The sequence below is a fragment of the Passer domesticus genome, chromosome 9 (assembly GCF_036417665.1).
Source record: "Passer domesticus isolate bPasDom1 chromosome 9, bPasDom1.hap1, whole genome shotgun sequence".
NCBI lineage: Eukaryota > Metazoa > Chordata > Aves > Passeriformes > Passeridae > Passer > Passer domesticus.
Window position 1 is genome coordinate 34792996 of NC_087482.1, and position 19100 is coordinate 34812095.

The 19100-nt window shown below is 64.3% G+C and overlaps 1 protein-coding gene across 1 annotated transcript in view; it reads left to right on the forward strand.

Moving 5' to 3' along the window:
• The window catches only part of COL7A1 (collagen type VII alpha 1 chain), a 30765-nt gene that overhangs the window by 6725 nt on the left and 4940 nt on the right, over window positions 1-19100 (forward strand). Inside the window, exons 16-106 of the mRNA XM_064431735.1 lie at window positions 25-171; window positions 335-460; window positions 530-673; window positions 755-880; window positions 955-1101; window positions 1181-1309; window positions 1388-1534; window positions 1689-1808; window positions 1893-2039; window positions 2116-2252; window positions 2333-2459; window positions 2538-2681; window positions 2753-2910; window positions 3012-3053; window positions 3200-3226; window positions 3344-3388; window positions 3587-3679; window positions 4003-4074; window positions 4396-4431; window positions 4506-4559; window positions 4743-4811; window positions 4891-4995; window positions 5279-5305; window positions 5450-5503; window positions 5604-5666; window positions 5789-5848; window positions 6013-6048; window positions 6182-6226; window positions 6419-6454; window positions 6564-6608; window positions 6714-6749; window positions 6829-6855; window positions 6956-6985; window positions 7133-7204; window positions 7309-7368; window positions 7474-7509; window positions 7630-7710; window positions 7836-7871; window positions 7957-8001; window positions 8096-8167; window positions 8280-8346; window positions 8463-8581; window positions 9199-9279; window positions 9439-9474; window positions 9571-9606; window positions 9691-9771; window positions 9939-9974; window positions 10185-10256; window positions 10472-10516; window positions 10698-10733; window positions 10880-10915; window positions 11020-11124; window positions 11245-11280; window positions 11446-11481; window positions 11628-11675; window positions 11794-11829; window positions 12004-12135; window positions 12291-12500; window positions 12593-12628; window positions 12793-12837; window positions 12986-13057; window positions 13180-13224; window positions 13360-13422; window positions 13506-13550; window positions 13838-13873; window positions 14139-14174; window positions 14358-14402; window positions 14635-14667; window positions 14826-14888; window positions 14984-15019; window positions 15125-15205; window positions 15305-15373; window positions 15458-15493; window positions 15581-15622; window positions 15780-15824; window positions 15971-16015; window positions 16136-16171; window positions 16289-16348; window positions 16475-16600; window positions 16731-16802; window positions 17016-17051; window positions 17343-17402; window positions 17554-17598; window positions 17675-17710; window positions 17827-17862; window positions 17951-18007; window positions 18243-18314; window positions 18572-18643; window positions 18728-18763; window positions 18841-18921; window positions 18995-19048. Coding sequence (XP_064287805.1) covers window positions 25-171; window positions 335-460; window positions 530-673; window positions 755-880; window positions 955-1101; window positions 1181-1309; window positions 1388-1534; window positions 1689-1808; window positions 1893-2039; window positions 2116-2252; window positions 2333-2459; window positions 2538-2681; window positions 2753-2910; window positions 3012-3053; window positions 3200-3226; window positions 3344-3388; window positions 3587-3679; window positions 4003-4074; window positions 4396-4431; window positions 4506-4559; window positions 4743-4811; window positions 4891-4995; window positions 5279-5305; window positions 5450-5503; window positions 5604-5666; window positions 5789-5848; window positions 6013-6048; window positions 6182-6226; window positions 6419-6454; window positions 6564-6608; window positions 6714-6749; window positions 6829-6855; window positions 6956-6985; window positions 7133-7204; window positions 7309-7368; window positions 7474-7509; window positions 7630-7710; window positions 7836-7871; window positions 7957-8001; window positions 8096-8167; window positions 8280-8346; window positions 8463-8581; window positions 9199-9279; window positions 9439-9474; window positions 9571-9606; window positions 9691-9771; window positions 9939-9974; window positions 10185-10256; window positions 10472-10516; window positions 10698-10733; window positions 10880-10915; window positions 11020-11124; window positions 11245-11280; window positions 11446-11481; window positions 11628-11675; window positions 11794-11829; window positions 12004-12135; window positions 12291-12500; window positions 12593-12628; window positions 12793-12837; window positions 12986-13057; window positions 13180-13224; window positions 13360-13422; window positions 13506-13550; window positions 13838-13873; window positions 14139-14174; window positions 14358-14402; window positions 14635-14667; window positions 14826-14888; window positions 14984-15019; window positions 15125-15205; window positions 15305-15373; window positions 15458-15493; window positions 15581-15622; window positions 15780-15824; window positions 15971-16015; window positions 16136-16171; window positions 16289-16348; window positions 16475-16600; window positions 16731-16802; window positions 17016-17051; window positions 17343-17402; window positions 17554-17598; window positions 17675-17710; window positions 17827-17862; window positions 17951-18007; window positions 18243-18314; window positions 18572-18643; window positions 18728-18763; window positions 18841-18921; window positions 18995-19048 — 6203 coding nt within the window. The remainder of the gene's footprint in view (window positions 1-24; window positions 172-334; window positions 461-529; window positions 674-754; window positions 881-954; window positions 1102-1180; window positions 1310-1387; window positions 1535-1688; window positions 1809-1892; window positions 2040-2115; window positions 2253-2332; window positions 2460-2537; window positions 2682-2752; window positions 2911-3011; window positions 3054-3199; window positions 3227-3343; window positions 3389-3586; window positions 3680-4002; window positions 4075-4395; window positions 4432-4505; window positions 4560-4742; window positions 4812-4890; window positions 4996-5278; window positions 5306-5449; window positions 5504-5603; window positions 5667-5788; window positions 5849-6012; window positions 6049-6181; window positions 6227-6418; window positions 6455-6563; window positions 6609-6713; window positions 6750-6828; window positions 6856-6955; window positions 6986-7132; window positions 7205-7308; window positions 7369-7473; window positions 7510-7629; window positions 7711-7835; window positions 7872-7956; window positions 8002-8095; window positions 8168-8279; window positions 8347-8462; window positions 8582-9198; window positions 9280-9438; window positions 9475-9570; window positions 9607-9690; window positions 9772-9938; window positions 9975-10184; window positions 10257-10471; window positions 10517-10697; window positions 10734-10879; window positions 10916-11019; window positions 11125-11244; window positions 11281-11445; window positions 11482-11627; window positions 11676-11793; window positions 11830-12003; window positions 12136-12290; window positions 12501-12592; window positions 12629-12792; window positions 12838-12985; window positions 13058-13179; window positions 13225-13359; window positions 13423-13505; window positions 13551-13837; window positions 13874-14138; window positions 14175-14357; window positions 14403-14634; window positions 14668-14825; window positions 14889-14983; window positions 15020-15124; window positions 15206-15304; window positions 15374-15457; window positions 15494-15580; window positions 15623-15779; window positions 15825-15970; window positions 16016-16135; window positions 16172-16288; window positions 16349-16474; window positions 16601-16730; window positions 16803-17015; window positions 17052-17342; window positions 17403-17553; window positions 17599-17674; window positions 17711-17826; window positions 17863-17950; window positions 18008-18242; window positions 18315-18571; window positions 18644-18727; window positions 18764-18840; window positions 18922-18994; window positions 19049-19100) is intronic.

Sequence of the window (19100 nt, forward strand, 5' to 3'; positions counted from 1 at the left end):
ACTGCACTGCCCTGCTCCTGGCAGATGGCACGGAGAGGACGAGGCGCATCCCAGGCAGCCAGACGGGGCTGGAGCTTGGTGACCTGCGGGAGGGCATCACCTACCTGGTGCGTGTCTCGGCGCTGGCGGGCAGCCGGGAGGGTGGTGCTGCCACGCTTACCGTCCGCCTCAGTAAGTCCACGCCAGGGTTTGGTGCCAGGAGGTCTGGTATTTGGTGTTCCCACCCTGGCGTGCAGCTGTGTCTGTCCCCCTGCAACCCCCTGGGATGGCAGCTTGGCCGTGGGGTCCCTTTGGACTCCCCAAGGTGATGCTGTGGTGCTGTGGGGTGGTGCAGAGTATCCGGAGGTGGGCAGCATTTCGGATCTGCGGGTGATGGAGGCCGGTCCCAGCCAGCTGCGGGTCACCTGGCGAGGGCTCCCAGGTGCCGGGGGCTACCTGCTGACATGGCAAGGCAGCGACGGTGAGTGTATGGACCATGGGGTGCTGTGGCAGCAATGCTGGAGCCCTTCCTATCCCAGCCATCTCTTAGGTGTGAAGAAATCCCGCTTCCTCCCTGCTGACCCCACCACCTTCACCATCGACGGGCTGCACGCCAACATCGTCTACACCGTCAGTGTCTCAGCCATTGTGGATGGCCGCGAGGGCCGCCCTGTCACTGCCACGGGACGGATAGGTGAGGTAACCCCTGCCTGACAGCGCTGTCTGGTGCCATTGGCTGTGACCCGCGGTGACAGTGGCCCTCTTGGTGTCACAGTGCCGGAGCAGGTGGGGAAGGTGACGCAGCTGGAGGTGCAGGCATCCAGGAGCAATGTTGCCCGTGTCACTTGGGTCGGTGTGCCGGGAGCCACTGCCTACCGTGTGGTGTGGAGCCGCAGGGACGGTACTGTGGGGTGGGGATGGGGCTGGGCTGTGGGGGCAGCCGGGTGGGGGGCCTGATGCCACAGTCCTTGGCAGGAGGATCGGAGAATAGCCGGCGAGTTCCTGGCCACACCAACTCCTTTGACATCCCCGACCTGGAGGGAGGCGTCTCCTACACTGTGAAGGTGACGGCACTCATTGGCAACCGGGAAGGCAACCCCGTCTCCGTTGTGGTCACCACCCGTGAGTGCTGGGGCAGGGGGCATCTCCCCGGGTGGCACTGGGCACTCCTGCCCCTGATGCCTGCCCCTGTGCCCCGCAGCGGAGGCAGTCCCCCCACGCCCCGTCAGCGGCCTCCAGGTGACCGAGGCCTCGGAGCACCGCCTGCGCCTGGCCTGGCTGCCAGTGGCTGGCAGCACCGGGTACCGCCTGTTCTGGCGCCTGGCTGAAGGTAAGCACAGCTGGCTGCAACCCCTGCACCCCTGTGAGCCCCCATCCGCACCCCCTCACCCCTCTCTGTCCCTGCCAGGGGGGCCCCAGCACAGCCAGCAGCTCCCAGCCACCTCCAGCTCTTATGCCCTGTCGGGACTGGAACCGGGCCGGCACTACCATATCAGCATCACCAGCCTGGCTGGGGGCCGGGAGAGCGAGCCAGCCACCATCACTGCCATCACCAGTAAGGGACTGCCTGGGGCCGAGGCAGCCCCCTGACACATGGCTTGAGCCCAGAGGGGCACCCAGGGACTGGACAGTCCCAGCACTGGGCTGGGGAGGGAGCACGTTGGGGGCTGCCCCATGAAGCTGGGACACCCTTTTCTCCCCCTTGGTAGCTGCCTCAAGCCACATCACCAGCCTGCGGGTGACGGAGGTGCAGAGGGATTCGGTGACTCTCACCTGGACCCCAGTCCCCGGTGCCTCTGGCTATGTCCTCGCCTGGAGCCCTCCCGCAGGTGAGACGAGTGGGTGGCCCCAGGACGGTGGGCAGCATCCCCGCAGGGGCTTGCTGATCCCTCTGACTGTCCCCTGGGTGGCAGCTGGTGGGGAGAAGGGGCGGACGCTGCCCAGCACTGCCAGCTCCCAGCAGGTCTCCGGGCTGCGCCTGGGCCAGCGCTACACCTTCACCCTCCGGCCGCTCCTGGGGAGCACTCCCGGAGCCGAGGCGTCCGTCAGTGAGCGCACAGGTACCGCGGGGTCCCTGCAGGGGCGGGCTGGGCTGTCTCCCCTCTGGTGGTGGCTTCACCCCTTCCCGTCCTGCAGTCTGCAGGGATGCCCTCGGCGACGTGGTCTTTCTAGTACACGGCACCCGCAACAGCTCCTCTGGTGCCAGCGCCGTCCGCACCCTGCTCTCCAACACCGTGTCTGCCCTGGGCCGCCTGGGCCCCGAGGGCACGCAGGTAGGCTGCTGCCACTGCACTGGGGGCACGGGGGGCCGTGGGTGGGCCGTGGTGCCCACTGCTCCCCTGCACCCCTGCAGGTGGCCCTGGCCACATACAGCTACCGCAGCCTGCCCTGGCTGCTGCTCAACCGCTCCGCTGACCTGCCCACGGTGCTGGAGCAGATCCGTGCCATGCGCTACGAGGAGCCCAGCGGCAACGCCATCGGTGAGGGCCGGCACGAGGAGCTGGGCCAGCGGTTTCTGGCATCCTGCTGACTGTCCCTTCTTCCTTGTCCCTCTGTAGGGGCAGCCATCTCCTTTGCCAGGACCTACCTGCTGAGTCCTGGCGCAGGGCGCCGTCCCGGGGTGCCGGCAGTGCTGGTGGTTCTGGCTGACAGCCCCTCTGGGGATGATGCCGTCACCGTGGCCAGGGATGTCAAGGCTGGGGGTGAGGATTAACAGGGTCTCATCGGGGTGTGCAGGGAGTCCCGTGGGGTGCTGAGGGTGCTCTCTGCTCAGGGGTCCAGGTGCTGGCAGTTGGCTTGGAGGGGGCAGACCGGGAGCAGCTCCGGCGCATGGTCACCAGTGAGGACCCGCGGTACCTCTACCATGGCAGCGACCTGGCAGAGCTGGAGGGAGAGCTCACCGACGACCTCTGCACCATCATCTCCACCAGGGTACTGGCCAGAGCACCTCAGGGGTGTGCAGGGGGAGCAGCCCATGTAAGCTGGGGAGTCTCTGATCCCTGGGTTCACACAGGCTTGTCTTTTCTTGCCAGCCGGAGCCGAAGCCAAAGCCCTGCACTGTGAAGTGCCCCAAGGTGAGCTTCTCAATGCTGTGCCATGCTGTGCCTGCCACAGGTGCTCAGCATGGCTTACGGACCCCTAGCTGCTGACAGCAGAAGCTCAGTGGGGAGGTGAGCACAAGAGTGCCAGCCCCTAACCCCTTCCCTGTGTCCCCTTGCAGGGCGAGAAGGGAGACCGCGGTGAGGCAGTGAGTGCTTTGGTGACACCCCGCCACCAGCTGGTGGCTTCGGGAGGTTTACATCTCCCAAAAGCCATGCTAACATCAGCTCACAGGGGATGCTGACTACTGGCTTTGTCTCTGCAGGGACTGCAAGGACGTATGGGACCACCAGGTCTCCCTGGGCAGCCGGTAATAACCTGATGGAGGGGGGCATAAGAGGGGCAGCTCCCTGGGGAGGGCAGTGTCACAGTCCCCATGTCCTCATGTTCCCTGCTCCCTTTGTCCTGCCAGTGGGTGGGTGTGGGACAAAGACATGCCCAGCCCTTGCTACAGGGGTAGATAAGCAACACCTCTTGACCCAGCCTGTCCTCTCCCCTGTGTCTCCAGGGTCGCCATGGGCTTCCTGGCCCTCCAGGACCACCAGGGCCACGGGGTCCACCAGGAGAGAGTGCCGAGGGTCCGGGCAAGAAGGGGGACAGGGTGAGTACCTCTGGCCCCTCACCTAGGCTCCCCAGGATCCCTGGACACAGTGACCTGGCTCCATGGCACCTCTCATTGCCCTTTGTCCATTTGGTCTCCACATTTATGCTGGAGGGGAAATCCTACTGAAGAACCCCAGTCCAGCCCCTCACTGCACCTTCACACCCCGGCTCAGCACGTGGGGAAAGGCTCCCTGGAAGCCAGCTCTGCCTTGGGGCTGCCCTGAGCTCCCAGGGCTGGGAGTGGCACTGCCTGGGGCACTGAAGGGGTCTGGCAGTGCTGGGGTACACCAGATGCTGGCATGATGCTCCTCTGTCCTGCAGGGATTTCCTGGAGCTGATGGGGCACCAGGAAGCCCTGGGCGCCCTGGGAATCCTGGATCACCTGGGCAGCCAGTGAGTAAGAGTGTCCCTTGGCTTTGCTTCTGCACAGTGGGCTCTTCCCATCGCCCTGCCTGCTCCCTGAGCCAGCCCTGCTTCCCTGCTCCCTGTGCTGGGGGAGTCTCAGCAGCTGGCAGGGTCACTGCTGTCTCCTGTGTGTGTATCCCAGGCAAAGTGTACTGTCTAGCCTTGCTTTGGCTGGAGATGCCATGCCATGCCATGCCATGCCATGCCATGCCATGCCATGCCATGCCACCCCACCCCATTCCATCTCATCCCATCCTTACTCCCCTGGCTGGCAGAGCTGTGTTCACCTCCTGAGCTGTTGTTTTCCAGGGCATCCAGGGCATCCCTGGTCCTCGAGGGGATCCTGTGAGTATGGCCCCAACCCTCCCTGACCCTTCTCACACCCAACACCCCCTCTCATTCTCATCTTTCCTTGCCAGGGGACACGTGGGCCCGTGGGACTTACTGGCCCAAAGGGGGAGAAAGGGGAACCGGTAGGTGATGGACAGGGGCTGTCCCACAGGGTCCCTGGGGAGCACTGGGGACCCTGCTGGGCACATCTCCTGGCCCCAGGGTCTCCCCATCTCCCTGCCAGACTCCTGCCTGTGTGGCACTGTGGCCACAACAGGGCACATGTGGCACATGTGGCACTGGTTTTTCCTCCCCTCCTCGTGCAGGGAGAGCCCAGGGTGATCACGGATGGAGAACAGGGGCTGCCAGGCCCGAGAGGGGAGCCAGGCGTGCCGGTAGGTGTGGGAATATGGGTGTGAGGGGGTCTCTGCCAGCACCCCCAGCCTCAGCTGATGGAGCACCTCTGTCCTCCAGGGCAGCCCTGGCTCACCTGGGATCCCTGGCCCACGGGGGCCTCTCGGTGATCCAGGCCCCCCCGGACCCATGGGGCTACCAGGACCTCCAGGAGAGTTTGTGAAGGTACATCCCCCTGGTGCTGCGTGGGGTGGCTGGGGGACGTGTGGGCACAGGGATGGGGGAACAGGCAGCTGCTTGGGGCTGCTCCCCCCTGGACTCCTACTGGCCCTGCTCGTGGGCTGTGCCCTCACCAGCTGTGCCTGCACACAGTGTGGGGAGAGGCACTTGGCATGCACATACCCTAACGCCACTGATGATGGGCTCTACCCACACGTTCCTCTTCTGTCAAAGGAGAGCACAGGAACAGCCCAGAACTGCCCTAATTTGGTTTTTTTTGCCCTTGCAGGGAGAAAAGGGTGACCGAGGAGAAAGGGTGAGTGGCTGTGCAGTTCCCTGACTCCTCTTCCCTACTGCATGGGGGTCCCTTCAGTGTCCTGGGGCACTGCAGCCCCTCAGGGTGCTGGGGAGGACTGAGCCCTCAGGGCAACCACTCAGGAGCTGACCCTTCTCTCTGCAGGGCCCCCCTGGATTCGTAGATGGGGCAGTACCTCGAGGGGACCCTGGACCCCCAGTGAGTTGAGACCCCAGGCCAAGAGGGATCAAAGCTGCAGTGGCTGTGTGTACCCAGGGCTGAGTTGCATCCCCAGGGGCTGAGATTTTCTCTCTTTCAGGGCCTCCCTGGGGACCCTGGGCCTCGGGGACCTGCTGGGCCCCCTGGCCTGAAGGGAGAGAAGGTAAGAAGGTGGCAGGGATGCTCCCCACTGGGGCTGGACCTCACACCACTCTCCAGCGAGGATTCCCATCTAATGGGCATCCCCGTGTCATGAGCATGGCTGTCACCTCTCCAAATCCCCAGGGTGATGGCACAGAAGGTTTCCCAGGCTCACCTGGCCGCCCCGGGGACCCAGGAGACAGGGTGAGTTTCCTGAGAGAAGGTCAGGCAGGATGGAGCTGGCCATGCCAAGAGCCAAGCCCCGAGGGCACGCTTGAACTCTCCTGCTTTGAGCAGCCTGGGCATTTGCCTTGTCACACCAAAGGTGACAACACCAAAGGTGACAAGGTCTCCATTCTCCTCTGCAGGGTCCCCGGGGACCGCCGGGGGAGCAGGGCAGGAAGGTGAGCGGTGCAGGGACCGAGGGGAGGCTCTTGCCATGCCTTTGGCAGACAGAAGGGGGTTCTGGGTTGTGACAGGACCCAGGGTGTCCCCCAGAGGTCCTGCTGCCCCTGACCCTTGTTCCTCCTGTACCAGGGAGACCGTGGGGCACCGGGCGAGCTGGGAGAGACGGGCGAGAAGGTGAGAGGGGCCGAGGAGGGCGGCACTGGCCGGTCCTGGTGTCCCTGAGACCTGATGGGGACAGTGCCTGGGGATGGCTGTCACACCCCATGGTCTTGGCTGGGATTCAGGACTGACTCGTGCAGAGCTCTGGGGCAGTGTGATGTAGAGGGAGGAAGGCTCCCTGAAACCCTCCTCTGCTTTGCTCTGCAGGGAGACCGTGGTGTGCCAGGCCCAGAGGGTGAGAAGGTAGGTGCACTGGGGCACGGTGGAGTGATGCCTGCTCTGCCCTGGAGCAGCCACCCTGGCAGGGGGTGGCAGGATGCCCGCACACCTTCCTCTTCCTCCTCTGCTGCAGGGTGAGATGGGAGCCCCAGGGCACCCGGGGCCGCCAGGCAGAGAGGTGAGTCAGGGCAGTGGGAGTGGTGCTGTGGAGCCAGGAGCTGCCGTGCCCTGGGTGCACATTCCCAGGCACTGCCCACCCCTGAGGTCTCCAATCTTGCCACAGGGAGCTCCAGGACCGACTGGCCCCCGGGGGGAGAAGGTGAGGGCAAAGAGGGGTCCCGGTGGGTGGCAGGGGTCTGCTGGGGAAGGGGCTGGCAGTGACACCTGTCTCTCTGCAGGGCGATCCAGGACCGCCTGGCAGGCCAGTAAGTGATGCTGCCCAGCACCTCCAGCTCTGCCTGCCCCAGCCCCAGGACAGGGAGCCATGGGCAGTGCCCAGCATGGTCTCCTCTGCTTCCCCTCCAGGCTCCCGGCGTGGCTGGTGTTGGAGAGAAGGTAACCCTGGCCCAGCTGTGCCCTCCTCCCTCTGGGCACAGCTGTGGGCTGGGGAGGGGCATTGCACAGCTGGGCTCATCCTGGTACTAAGCCTGGTCCAAGTGGGGGGGAAATGGGTGGTTTGGGTGCTGATTTTGTCTGCTCCAGGGTGAAAGAGGTTTCCCAGGACCAGAAGGACCTCCTGGCCCCAAGGGTGACACAGGAGATAAAGGTGCCCGTGTGAGTACTGCCTTGAGGACAGGAAGCACAGGGCACATGGCACAGCCCTCCCCAGACTCATGGTGCCCGTGCTGCTGCTCCATGCTGTGTCCTTTCATGCCTAGGGTCCCCCTGGCCTGAGCATCCCAGGGCCAGCTGGCCCCAAAGGCGAGCAGGGCGATCGGGTGAGTCTGGGGCACCCTGGGGGCACCAGCTCATGGCCTGCTCCCTCCCTGGCAAGGGGCCACCAGGGCTCCCAGTGACACCTGCTCTTGCTCTCCAACAACCAGGGGATCGTTGGCCTCACAGGCAGGAGTGGCCCAAAGGTGACGTCACTGCCCTTCCATTCATCTGTCCGTCCATCTGTCTGTCTGGCCGGCTCTGTTCCTGCAGGCTGTGCCCCTTCTCTCCCAGCTGCCCTGACTGTTGCCCCTTCCCTTGCCTAGGGTGACCCAGGAGAGCCAGGGGAGAAGGGGGAGCCGGGCCGAGCAGGCAGCCCTGGGCAGATGGGGCTGCGAGGCAAGGAGGTAGTGTGGGACAAGGGGCTGTGGGGCACTGTGGCCCTGAGGACAGCGGGGCTGGCAGGGAGCAGGGGGATGCTGGTGACTTGTACTTTTCTCTCCTGGCCGGTGCCCACTGATTTGTGCCTCAGGGAGAGCGAGGAGAGAAAGGTGACGAAGGCACGCCGGTAAGTGAGGGTCCCCAGGACCACTGCCCCTCTTCCCTCTGCCGCTGCTCCCTCTGTCCCCTGCTCACCCCCTCTTTCCCCACAGGGCGAAGCGGGTCTCCCTGGCAAGCCTGGAGACAGGGGTCCCCGGGTAAGTGCAGGGCTGCTGGGCACCCTGGGCAGGAGAGACTCATGGCCTCGGGTGGCTCCTGCTAACGCACATCTCCCCTTTGCCCTCCACCCAGGGCCTTCCTGGCTACCGTGGCCCCCCCGGGGAGAAGGGTGACCTGGGGGACCCCGGACCTGAAGGCAGGAATGTGAGTAGCCCCTGGAGTGCCCACTGCTCCGTGGTACCCCCCATCCCACAGGACCCACACCCCACGGCTCCCCCATTCCCTCCCCCTCTGACTCCATCCCTCCTTCCTGCAGGGCAGCCCTGGAGCACCAGGGAGCAAGGGTGACCGTGGGGACCCGGTGAGTGATGGCAGGGCCACATGTGGCCCCCCACCCCAGAGCCAGCTGTGCCCTCCCCAGGGCTGTGCCAGCTCCCCTTAATCTGCTTCCCTTGCCCTTCTTTCAGGGGCCTCCTGGACCCCCAGGACGAGCTGTAAGTACTGCCTCCCTGTTCTCCATGCCCATGGGCTGGTGTCCAGCCCCATGTGCTCCAGCAGCTCCTCTCTGCCCCACAGGTCGATGTTGGGCTTGGAGGAGTGGGGACAAAGGGTGAGAAGGTAATGAGTGAGTCCTTGGGGTGCTGGTGGTGGGATAACCTCTGCTGTCCCTGGGCTCTGCCTGGCTGCTGGGATCCTTGTTCATCAAGCCCTCCCTGCCCAAACAGCCTCTGCCCTGTGCAGCTGATGTGTCCCAGACTGAGAAGCACCTGGGACTCGAGGGCACAGGGGCTGACACTCATGCCCCGTGGTGGGAGGAGGCCCTGTAGGGCTGAGGTTTCCAAAGGAACTGCTGTGCTCCTGGCTCCCCAGCCCCACAGGGGTCCTGTGGCAGCACCCAACACTCTGCTTTCTGCTTCTGCAACCCAGCTTAGGCTCAGGACAGTTCTGGCCACAGGCTGTGCTCTGTGCTGGGGGGCACTGTGGTCCCAGCTGTAGCCAAGCTGGCTCCTCGCTCAGCAGTGCTGCTCAGTGCCTTTCTTCTGCAGCCACACTCTGGCCCCACTGCCCCAGCAGGAGCTGCTCTCAGCCCAGCCACTTCTTTTTCAGCCTGTGCCTCTTATTTTGGGACCGTTCCTCTCACCCCAGCCCTAAAGCACACAGCCCCAGCGCTGTGTACTCTGGCACAGGCTGGGTACAGCACAGTACCCTCTGACCACCGTGCCCTTCCCTGGCAGGGGGACCCTGGGGACCCGGGTGAGGACGGCGCCAAGGGTGCCCGGGGTGATGCTGGCTCCCCTGGAGTGCCTGGAGAGAGGGTAGGTGCTGGGTCCCTGCTGTGGGAGGCACTGGGGCAGCATGAGGGGTGATGTTCTGCAGGGGAGCCGGGGGTCCTGGTGTGCAGGGACCACCTGGGAGCAGCCAGGACCCCCTCCTGTACCCCCTGCCCCACTGCTGAGGGTGTCTCTTTCTTGCAGGGTGTGGAGGGCCCCCGTGGCCCCCCTGGCACACGGGTAAGTGTCCCCTTTCCCACGGGGTCTGAATGGGACCCGTGCCCTGTGCAGCTCCTGTTAACGGGAGGTGATGCTCACATCTCTTCCGACCTGTAGGGTGACCCTGGGGACCGAGGCCTGCCAGGAGAGAAGGTGAGGGGACTGGGGGCTGGGGGTTGCCCCCCAGCACTCCCATCCCACCCAAAGCTCCAACCATCCCTCCCTGCTCTCTTGCAGGGGGACCGTGGCCCACCAGGGCTGGATGGCCGCAATGGGCAGGAGGGCAAACCTGGGCCCCCGGGGCCCGTTGGGCTGCGGGTGAGTGTGGGGGGTGTCTGTGCCTGGAGCCACGGGTGGCAGCTGAGGGACACAGGGATGGTGGGGTGGGAGGAGCTGTCCCCCCCTACACCCTCTGCTCCAGGCTGGGGATGCTCTGGAGGGGCAGGGTAGGAATGTCCCTGTCCTCACCTCCTCCTTGTCTGCAGGGTGACCCGGGAAAGCAGGGAGATCCTGGCCGGGATGTAAGTACCTCTGGAGAGGGTGGGTTTAGGCTCTGTTCCTGCTGGGCCATCAGGCCTGCAAGGGACCAGTGTCCTGTCCCATGCAGTGCACCAAGACCCTTCCCTGTCCCCAGCAGAGTGCCACTGCCAGTGACACTCCCTGCTCCCAGGCTGGCTGTGGCAGATGGCTGCCCTGCTGCCTTGTGCTCCCACCATCTCCTTTCCCCACAGGGGCTGCCTGGGCTGCGTGGGGAGCAGGGACCCCCTGGCCCCGTGGGTCCCCTGGGACCACCTGGCGTGCCTGTAAGTACCAGCCAGCCTGCACCCTAGGGACACATCCTGTCCCACCCTAGGGACACATCCTGCCCCAGCTGGATCCATCTGGCAGGATCCTGTGCCCAGCTCCCCCTTCCATTCACCTTGAGGCTCCAGTGTGCCCCAGGCAGCCCTGGCTGCTGGTGCCCCTGGCTGCTGGAGAGCCTGGGAGGGGTCCCTCACTGCCTTTCTTCTCCTCCCAGGGCAAACCCGGTGAGGATGGCAAACCTGGCCTGAATGGCAAGAATGTGAGTAGGGGAAACAGGGCTTGGCTTTGGGGCTCTGCCAGGATGCTGAGGGACAGTGATCCCAGTACAACATAAGGCAAGGGGAGCATGTGGCAGAGCCCCCATGCTCTGAGCCATCCTTTGGTTTGTACCCATGCTGAGATCGTTGAGTGGGGCACTGACAGGCAGCCTTTGTTCCCAGGGAGAAGATGGGACACCAGGAGAGGATGGGAGGAAGGTAAGGAGGTGGTCCAGGGGTGGTTCCTGTGTGGTCCCCATGTGACCCCCACAAGCCCAGTGGCTCCACCCTGCCCAGACCAGGAGCACCATTCTGGGGCAGGTGGATGGGGCAGCATCCCTCCAACTCCTTTCTCTCCTGGCTAGGGAGACAAAGGTGATGCAGGACTACCTGGGAGAGAGGTGAGTACTCCCCAAAGAGGAGTGTGTGGTGGGGGTGCTGGGTACCTGCCCCCGTGGGGCACAGAGCTGGTCCCAGACTCAGGGTGACACTGCTCTCTCGGCAGGGCCGCAGCGGTGCCAAGGGCGAGCAGGGGGACAGAGGTGTGCCAGGCCCCCTCGGCCCCCCTGGCCTCCCCGGTGTCCCAGGGCAGGTTGGCCCTCCAGGCCAGGTGTGTAGCTCTCCTCCCCGTGGTGCCACTCAGACCCTGGAGTCCATCCACGGCTCCCTCAGGGCACTGCCTTGTGTCCATGGGGGCTGGGTGCTATTGTGTCACCTCCATGTCTTCTAGGGCTCCCCAGGCCTCCGTGGGGTGGCTGGACCAAAGGTAAGTGTGCTCCTGCCCCCCAGTCCCCCGAGACAGAGGTCTGGGGGGGACCACCTGCCAGAGGGAATAAGCCCCTGGCAGGAGTCCCACCCCAAGATAACAGGGCTGGGCCCTGGTGCTGCAGTTGATGCCTGACTGCTCCCCTTGATCCCTTTGCTGTTTCAGGGGGACCCAGGGGAGCCTGGACTGCGAGGGGAGCCGGTGAGTACCCAGCACTGAGCCTGACAAGCTGCGAGCACCCCAATCACAACCACAGCCCCTGCCCAGGCAGCAAAGTGTTAACTCTGAAACCTTCCAAGGTTTCACCTCTGTACATCTTCTCACTCCCTCTTTTCCTCTAAACCTAGGGGCGACCTGGCAACCCTGGAGCACGTGGAGACCCTGGGACTACAGTGGTGAGTCCCTACCCTGACCTGCTGTGCTGGGACAGCAGCATCAGCCCTGGGGGACAGAGAACCATCCACAGCCTCTGTGGTGGGAACCTACTTTGTTTTTAATGTCTTTTTATTGCAGAACATTGAACGTAGCCTGGAAGCACTTGGCATCAAGGTATGTATCTCCTGACTGTCAGGCTGGGGCTTTTCCTGCCACATGGCAGCAGGAAGAGGGCATGGGAGGTGGTGGTGGATCCAAGCAATTTAGGATGGGTTGATAGGACTGTGGAGTGCTGCCACAGCTGGGTTCTCCTTATTCCCTGACCAGTGGCTCTGTCCTTGCTGCCAGGTTTCATCCCTGAAGGAGCTCACGGGTGCCTATGACGGCAGCTCAGACTCCTTTCCGCCGGTGGTGGAGCGGCTGCGGGGCCAGAAGGGCAGTCGGGGGGATCCAGGAGAAAGGGGGCCCCCAGGCCGAGAGGTGAGTGGAGCCAGGCTCCAGCCAAGCCCCAGCACTCTGCCACTCCTGCTGTCTGGGCTGGCTGGGGGTTCATGCAGCCGGCTCAGCCCTGGGTGCTGGGGAGGGCTCAGCCCCGCCTCAGGGCTGGCTCTGGCAAAGCAGCTTTTGTTTTGCAGGGCTCCTTAGGCTTCCCTGGCGAGCGAGGACCCAAAGGTGACAAGGGAGACCCAGGTACCCCCGGCCCCCAGGGCCCCATGGGCCGGGCCGTGGGTGAGCGGGGTCCCGAGGGCCCGCCTGGGCAGCCAGGGGAGCCTGGCAAGCCAGGCATTCCTGGGGTGCCGGGCCGGGCTGGGGAGCTGGGGGAATCCGGGAGGTCCGGCGAGAAGGTGAGTGTGTGTGGAGGTGCGAGGTGAAGCCTGGGGACCTGGTCCAGGGGCCTGGGGACAGCCCCGTGACAGCCACCACGGTGTTCCCACAGGGCGACCGAGGCGAGAAGGGCGACCGAGGCGAGCAGGTGAGCTGGGCTGGGACGTGGTGCCCTCCATCCCCTCTTGTGCTGTGCCCCTCTTGAGGGGCTGCAGGGCTCTCTGTGGGGCAGGCAGATGCCCATTTCCATGCCAGGAAGGCTCTGCTCTGCCATGCCCTTTGACACTCAGCCTGTTTCTCTGCCCTTCTCAGGGAAGGGATGGCTTGCCTGGACCCCCCGGGCCCCCAGGGCCCAAGGTAGGTGATGGCAGCTGCTGGGGACCATCGTCAAGGTGCCAGCCTGCCCCTCTGGGGATGGATGGCCACATGCAGTCCCTTGGCTTTGCCCCTGAGGGATCCTTCCCGAGGTGGCCTGGGTGCTGGGCCTGACTGTGCCCTCCCCCAGGTGGACGTGGTGGAGGGCAGCCTGATGGGCCTCCCAGGCGAACGCGGCCCCGTCGGACCCAAAGGAGCCAAGGTGTGTGGCTGGGCTGGAAGGAGAAGGCAGCCGAGACAACAGAGCCGGGGCAACATCTTGGGCTGGGGTGAGGATGGTGGTGGCAGTGAGGGCTGATGGCATCTGTCTTCTTCCCCACACAGGGTGAGCCCGGAGCTGAGGGCGAGCGGGGACCCAAAGGAGACAAGGTCTGAGGTTATGAGTGTCCCATGTCCAAGGGAGCCCTGGGTGAGGGCACTGCTGGGCACACCCCTCAGCAGGCCCTGGGAGGCCGTGGGAAGGTCCCTGCCTCTCCTGTGACCCCGTGCCTGTCCCCACTGCAGGGTGATGGTGGCTTGAGGGGCGAGCGAGGGGAGCCTGGTGAGAAGGGCAGGGACGGCAGCCCTGTGAGTACCACACTGTCCCCTGCCTGGCACTGCCCCGACCTGCCTGGCACTGACCCCATCCCTGTCTCCATCCTCTGCTCCAGGGTCTCCCGGGTGAGAGAGGGCTGGCAGGCCCTGAGGGGAAGCCGGTGAGTGGGGACATGGTGAAGGGATGCAGGATGGGACTGGGGGAGCTCCTGAGGTCTCACACCAGCCACCACCAGCATCAGCATGAGCATTTATGCCTCATTTGCCTCCTTTTCCCCATGCAGGGCCTGGGATTTGGGAGCCTCTTCCTATTCCTGCCCCTCCTATGTGCCCTGGTTGGGTACCACACACTGGGAATGGGGAGCGTGCCTGGGGGGCAGGCATGGAGGGGCTGTGTGGGGTTGCTGGGTTTCCCCTTGTGCACTGACTCTGATGTGGTTCTTTGCAGGGCTTGCCAGGCTTTCCTGGCGTGCTGGGACGCCCGGTAGGTGTCCATGTGTCCCCCATGTCCCTGTGCCCCACCACCTCAGCACACAGCTGGGGGCTCCTGGCTGTGAATGCTTGGTGAAACCCTGGGGGTCACCCTGCTGCTGGGCTGGGTCCTTGGCCCCCTGCATCTCAGCAGGGCCTGTCCAGGCTTGCTTACCAGAGCTGCTGGCACTGTCTGGGTCTGCTCCCCCTGGGGACACCCCCTGCTCCCACGGGGGAAAACCCACTTCTGCAGTGATCCCATTTCTTCCTCCCGTCAGGGCAATCAGGGAGACCCAGGACCACCAGGACCTCCGGTAAGGAGCCACCTTGCACCACGTGCAGGGACTGTCATGCAAGGGCGATGTCAGCCAGGGTGGGCATTCCCCCAGGGAGCAGAGGTGGGGTGGCACTACTGGGACTGAGTGGTCCTGCTGCCCCCTCCCTGTCCTGTGCCACCAGCAAGCACCACCCCAATAATGTCCCCTTGTCCCCTGCAGGGCAGCGCTGGCCCACCAGGGACCCAGGGCCCAGCTGGTGCCAAGGTAAGGCAGCAGCACTGGCATCTGCATCAGCATTGCCATGTCCAGCCTGGCAGAGGGAAAGGGTGCCTTGCCAGATTTGGGGACTGGAGGGAGGACCACATTTCAGGGAGTTTTGGGCTGGTGGGAGGGACATTTGGCTGGACCCCCTCCTGGATCCAGCTATGGAGGTATGCCTGTGACCAAAGTGGCTGGGTGGTGGGGGTGCTCAGGCTGATGCAGTGTGTTCTTCCAGGGTGATCCGGGGGAACCTGGCTCCGGCATCCGTGTGAGTACTCACACCCTCCCTGCCAGTACCCACCTGGCTGCCCAAAACCATCCAGCCTCCCCAAAATTAGCCAGTCCCACCCCAGCACACCTTCCCACGGGGGCAGCCGAGGTCCTGGCTGTGCTATCCCCTCTCTGATGTGGCTGTTCCCATTGCAGGGCTTGCCTGGCCCCCAGGGCAACATGGGCCTGCCAGGACCCCTTGGCCCCCCCGGCCCAGGGGTAGGTATTTGCAGCACCCCAAGCCCACCCCTTGGCTGTTCCTGGTGCCCGGGATTGATTGATTTCTCTGATTTCTGCTCATGTCTCCATTGCAGGGCCCGCCGGGTGTCCCTGGGCTGCCGGGACAAGTGGTGAGTGTGTGGCCCCCCCAGTCTGGCTGCCACCAGTGAGGGTGCTTGGGGCTGCCTGGGGGGCTGTAGGGCCCCCATGTCCCACCCTGCTCTCACTGCCTGCAGGGGGAGAGCGGGAAGCCAGGCGTGCCGGGCAGGGACGGTGTGCCAGGGAAGGACGGCGAGGCAGGAGTGCCTGGGAAGATGGTACGTTGGTGCTCCATCCCAGGGGCACCCCCACTCAGCTCACCTGGCTTGTCTGCAGCTAAGGCTGAGGGCTGTGCCACTTGTGCTTGCTTGTGCCAGGGCTTACCGGGACCTTCGGGGCCTGCTGGTCCCAAGGGAGAGCCAGGGGATGCTGGAGCCCCAGGGCAGGTGAGTGCAGAGCTGCCTTGGCCAGGATGAGGGGGGCATCCCCGTGCAGCCCTGCTCACCTGCCCGCTCTGTCCTCTGCCCCAGGCCATCCCCGGCCCCCCTGGAGCCAAGGGAGAGAAGGTAAGGAGCCAGGCTGTGGGGGCTGGGCTGGGCAGGGGTCTGCTGGGCCCTGGCATCCACAGTGGGCACAGCTGGGTGTCCCTGCAGGGTGAGCCGGCGCTGCTGGAGGGTGTGCTGCTGGGAGAGCCCGTGAGTCACCCCCACAAACCTTGACACTCCCAGGACCCTCATCTGCCCCCATTCACCTTTCCCTACCATTAACTTATCCCCTCCCACCCCCCTTGCCTCCTGAGGGGCGAGCCAGCCCTGTGGCTGCCCTGTCCCCTAACGCTGCTGTCCCTGACAGGGCTCCAAGGGTGACCGAGGCTTGCCAGGCCCCAAGGGTGAGAAGGTGAGTGCTGTCCCGGGGGTCAGTGGGGAGGGGTTGTGTGGTCCTTGGCTTCCTGGCTGCTTGGCCACAGTGTGGGGACCCAGCTGCAGCTGCTCCCCCAGTTCATAATCCTACACATCTGCTTTTTCCTTCTTTTTCCCTGCCAGGGGGAGCCAGGAAAGCTTGGAGAGCCAGGAGATCCTGGGGAAGATGTGAGTAGAAGGCACAGTGGGGTGGTGGGTGGATGTTGGGGACAGTGGATGCTGCTGGGGGGGGATCTGTGCCCCTGCCACCTACTGCCCAGGTCTTCCTGGGGCTTTGTTTCTTCACAGGGAGCCAAGGGATCCTCTGGAGCCAAAGGGGAGAAGGTACGAGTCCCCTGCCCCCAGGGGGATCCCTGGGGGTGCTCTGGGTGACATGATGGCCCTGGCACCCCTGTGCCCACCAGCCAGGTGATGTGCCACACGCTCTCTGCCACCTTGCAGGGATCGCTGGGTGTCGGTGCACGGGGACCACCAGGACAGGATGGGCCTCCAGGTTTGAAGGTAACCCCTGTCCCCATGTCACCCTGGCTCTGATCATGTCCCTAGTGTACCAGTGGTGCTCTAGCTTGGCTGGCTGAAGGAAAAGGACACTCCTGAGGAGCTTCATCTTTTATTTCCTTACTTCAGGGTGACACTGGCTTGCCAGGATTACCAGGACCCCCAGGCTTAGCAGGCCCTGCTGGGATGCCAGGACAGCCAGGCCTGAGAGGGGACAATGGACAGCCTGGCCCTCCAGGTCCCCCAGGAGAGAGGGTAAAGACTACAACCAGAACACAGCACCACTGGTCCTGGTGACCCTGGACCCTTGTGCAGTGCCAGTGAGGTCCCTGCAAAGCCCCATTGCTTCCCAGCCTGTGCCCATTCCCTGCTTTCTCCCTGCCAGGGTTTGATCGGCTTCCCAGGCAGGGATGGCACCGCTGGACCCCCAGGACCTGTGGGGCCCCCAGGGCCGGCCGTGAGTATGGTGCCACAGCATTCCTGGGGCTGTGGGCTCTGCCCTGCCTTCCCTGCTGGCTCACACAGGCTGACAGCAGCTGGCACCTCCCTGGCCCCCGGGGCACGCTGCTGCTGGAGTGTGCAGTGCCATGGTGGGACTCTCAGAGGTGTTTTACAGGGTGTCTGGCATTGCTTTCCTCCCATAGTTGCTCACCCTTCTCCTTTCTTTTAGGGCATACAAGGGGCCCCTGGCCTGAAGGGTGACAAGGTAGGAGCAGGGGCAGCCCTGTAGCATGAGAGGTGGGAGGCTGCTGCTCTTGTGGAGTGTCCCTGCAGCCACCTCACCCCTGAGGGTGCTGGTCTGGGTTTCTCTCTCCTGCCCTGTGCTGATTTCAGTTTCTGCTGATCTGGGTGGTGGCACATGGGGGCCTCCTGTGTGCCCAGCACCCAGAGAGGTGGTGGGTACTGTGGGGTGTCCCTGGCATGGGGGATACCCAGCACGGCTGGGAGGAGCTGTGGGCAGTGAGGATGGGGGTGAGTTCTTGCCTTCTTCTGGCAGGGTGCTGCAGGGGCTGGGCTGCCAGGAGCCAGAGGTGAACGTGGTGACCCAGGACCACGGGTAGGTATTGCCACAGTCCTCTCCATGTCCCCACAGCCAGGGACATGGTGCCTGGCAGGTCTCTGAGCCAGAGCTGCAGCTGTCCCTGGGGTGGGGTGATGCTGGGGTACCCCAAGCTAAACCCTGTTCTCAAATCCCTTCCTTCTTGCAGGGTGAGGATGGGCGCCCAGGGCCAGAAGGGGACCGTGGGCCAGCAGTAAGTACCCCCCTTCCTCAGCTGCACCCTGATCCGGGTGATCCCTTCCTGACCACAGCTCCCTTGTCCCCCACAGGGCTTGCCTGGGAACCGCGGGGAGCGTGGGGACAAGGTAAGGGACTCTGCAGGCTGGGGACTGGGGGACAGGGATGCACCTCCAGGTGCTGGGGTGCCCAGGGAGGTACTGCCTGCTGTGCATCTTTGCAACATCTCACCTCATCCTCACAGGGAGACCTTGGGGCCCCAGGGCCCAAAGGAGACAAGGTGAGTCCTTGGGGCGGGGGGCAGTGGGGAGGCAGGGGGCAGCCCTGGCCCCCCTTCTCACCCACCCCTCTCTGCTTTGGGTGTACAGGGTGATACTGTGGTGGTGGAGGGGCCGCCAGGAGCACGGGGCAGCAAGGGGGAGCCGGTAAGAGCTGTGCCTGTCCTCCCTCTGCCCATCCTTCCTGTCCCTCTGGGAAGAGCTGGAGGAGCTTTTTCCTGCTGGGGGACCCTCCCTTGCAGAGTGTATTGTCTCTTCTCCTTCAGCCACCCTACAGACCCCATGTTCCTGCCCCATGGGAGTCTGTCCATCTGTCCCTGTCAGATGTGTGTCTGAGCTTCTCCTCATTCCCTGACCCCTCCCTGTGTTTCCTCCTTTACAGGGAGAGCGTGGCCTGAAGGGCACAGAAGGGGACAAGGGGGACAAGGGGGAGCAAGGCATGCCCGGAGAGAAGGTACAGGGCTGGGGGGATCTTGTGCAGGGCTGGGAGCTGCTGGGATGGGGATCATGGAGGGCTATTGACAGGGCAAGAGACAGAGGAAGCAGGGCATGACAGCATCCCTGTGCCCTGTGTGCTGGTGCTAGCAGGGACATGGTGCAAGGAGACCTGCCAGACTGGCCTCAGAAGTGACATGGCTGTGCTGTGGCCATGCAGTGGCTGTGTCTGGAGCTCTCCCTCCTGCCCTGTGCTGATCTGGGTTTCTGTTGCAGGGCACAAGGGGTGAACAAGGAGAGAAGGGCTCCACGGGTTTTCCTGGGGCACGTGGCCCTAGTGGGCAGAAGGTATGGAGCTGGGCAGCCCCTCTGCTGGGGGATGCTGGTGGCACCATCCCCCTACCTGTCTGACTGAGCCTTTGCCTTCCCCAGGGAGAGATTGGAGCACCAGGAGAGCCTGGAGAGCCGGTGAGGAGCTTGTCTTTGTGGCTCTGCCAGCCCTGCAGGGCAGGAGCAGACCCTCCTGACGCTGTGTGCTCTCACAGGGCCAGCCTGGCCGCGATGGCATCCCCGGGGCCCGGGGGGAGAAGGGGGACACGGGACCCCTGGGCATGCGTGGCCTCAAGGTGGGTTGGCTTCTCTGGCTGTCAGTGCTCTCTAGTGCTGGCTTGGCGTGGCTCTGACTTCCCCTTCTTGCAGGGTGAGCGGGGCATGAAAGGTGCCTGTGGCCTCAATGGGGACAAGGGCGACAAGGTGAGTGGCTGCTGCAGGGTGCTGCAGGAGCCTGGATGTTTGTGGAGGCTGT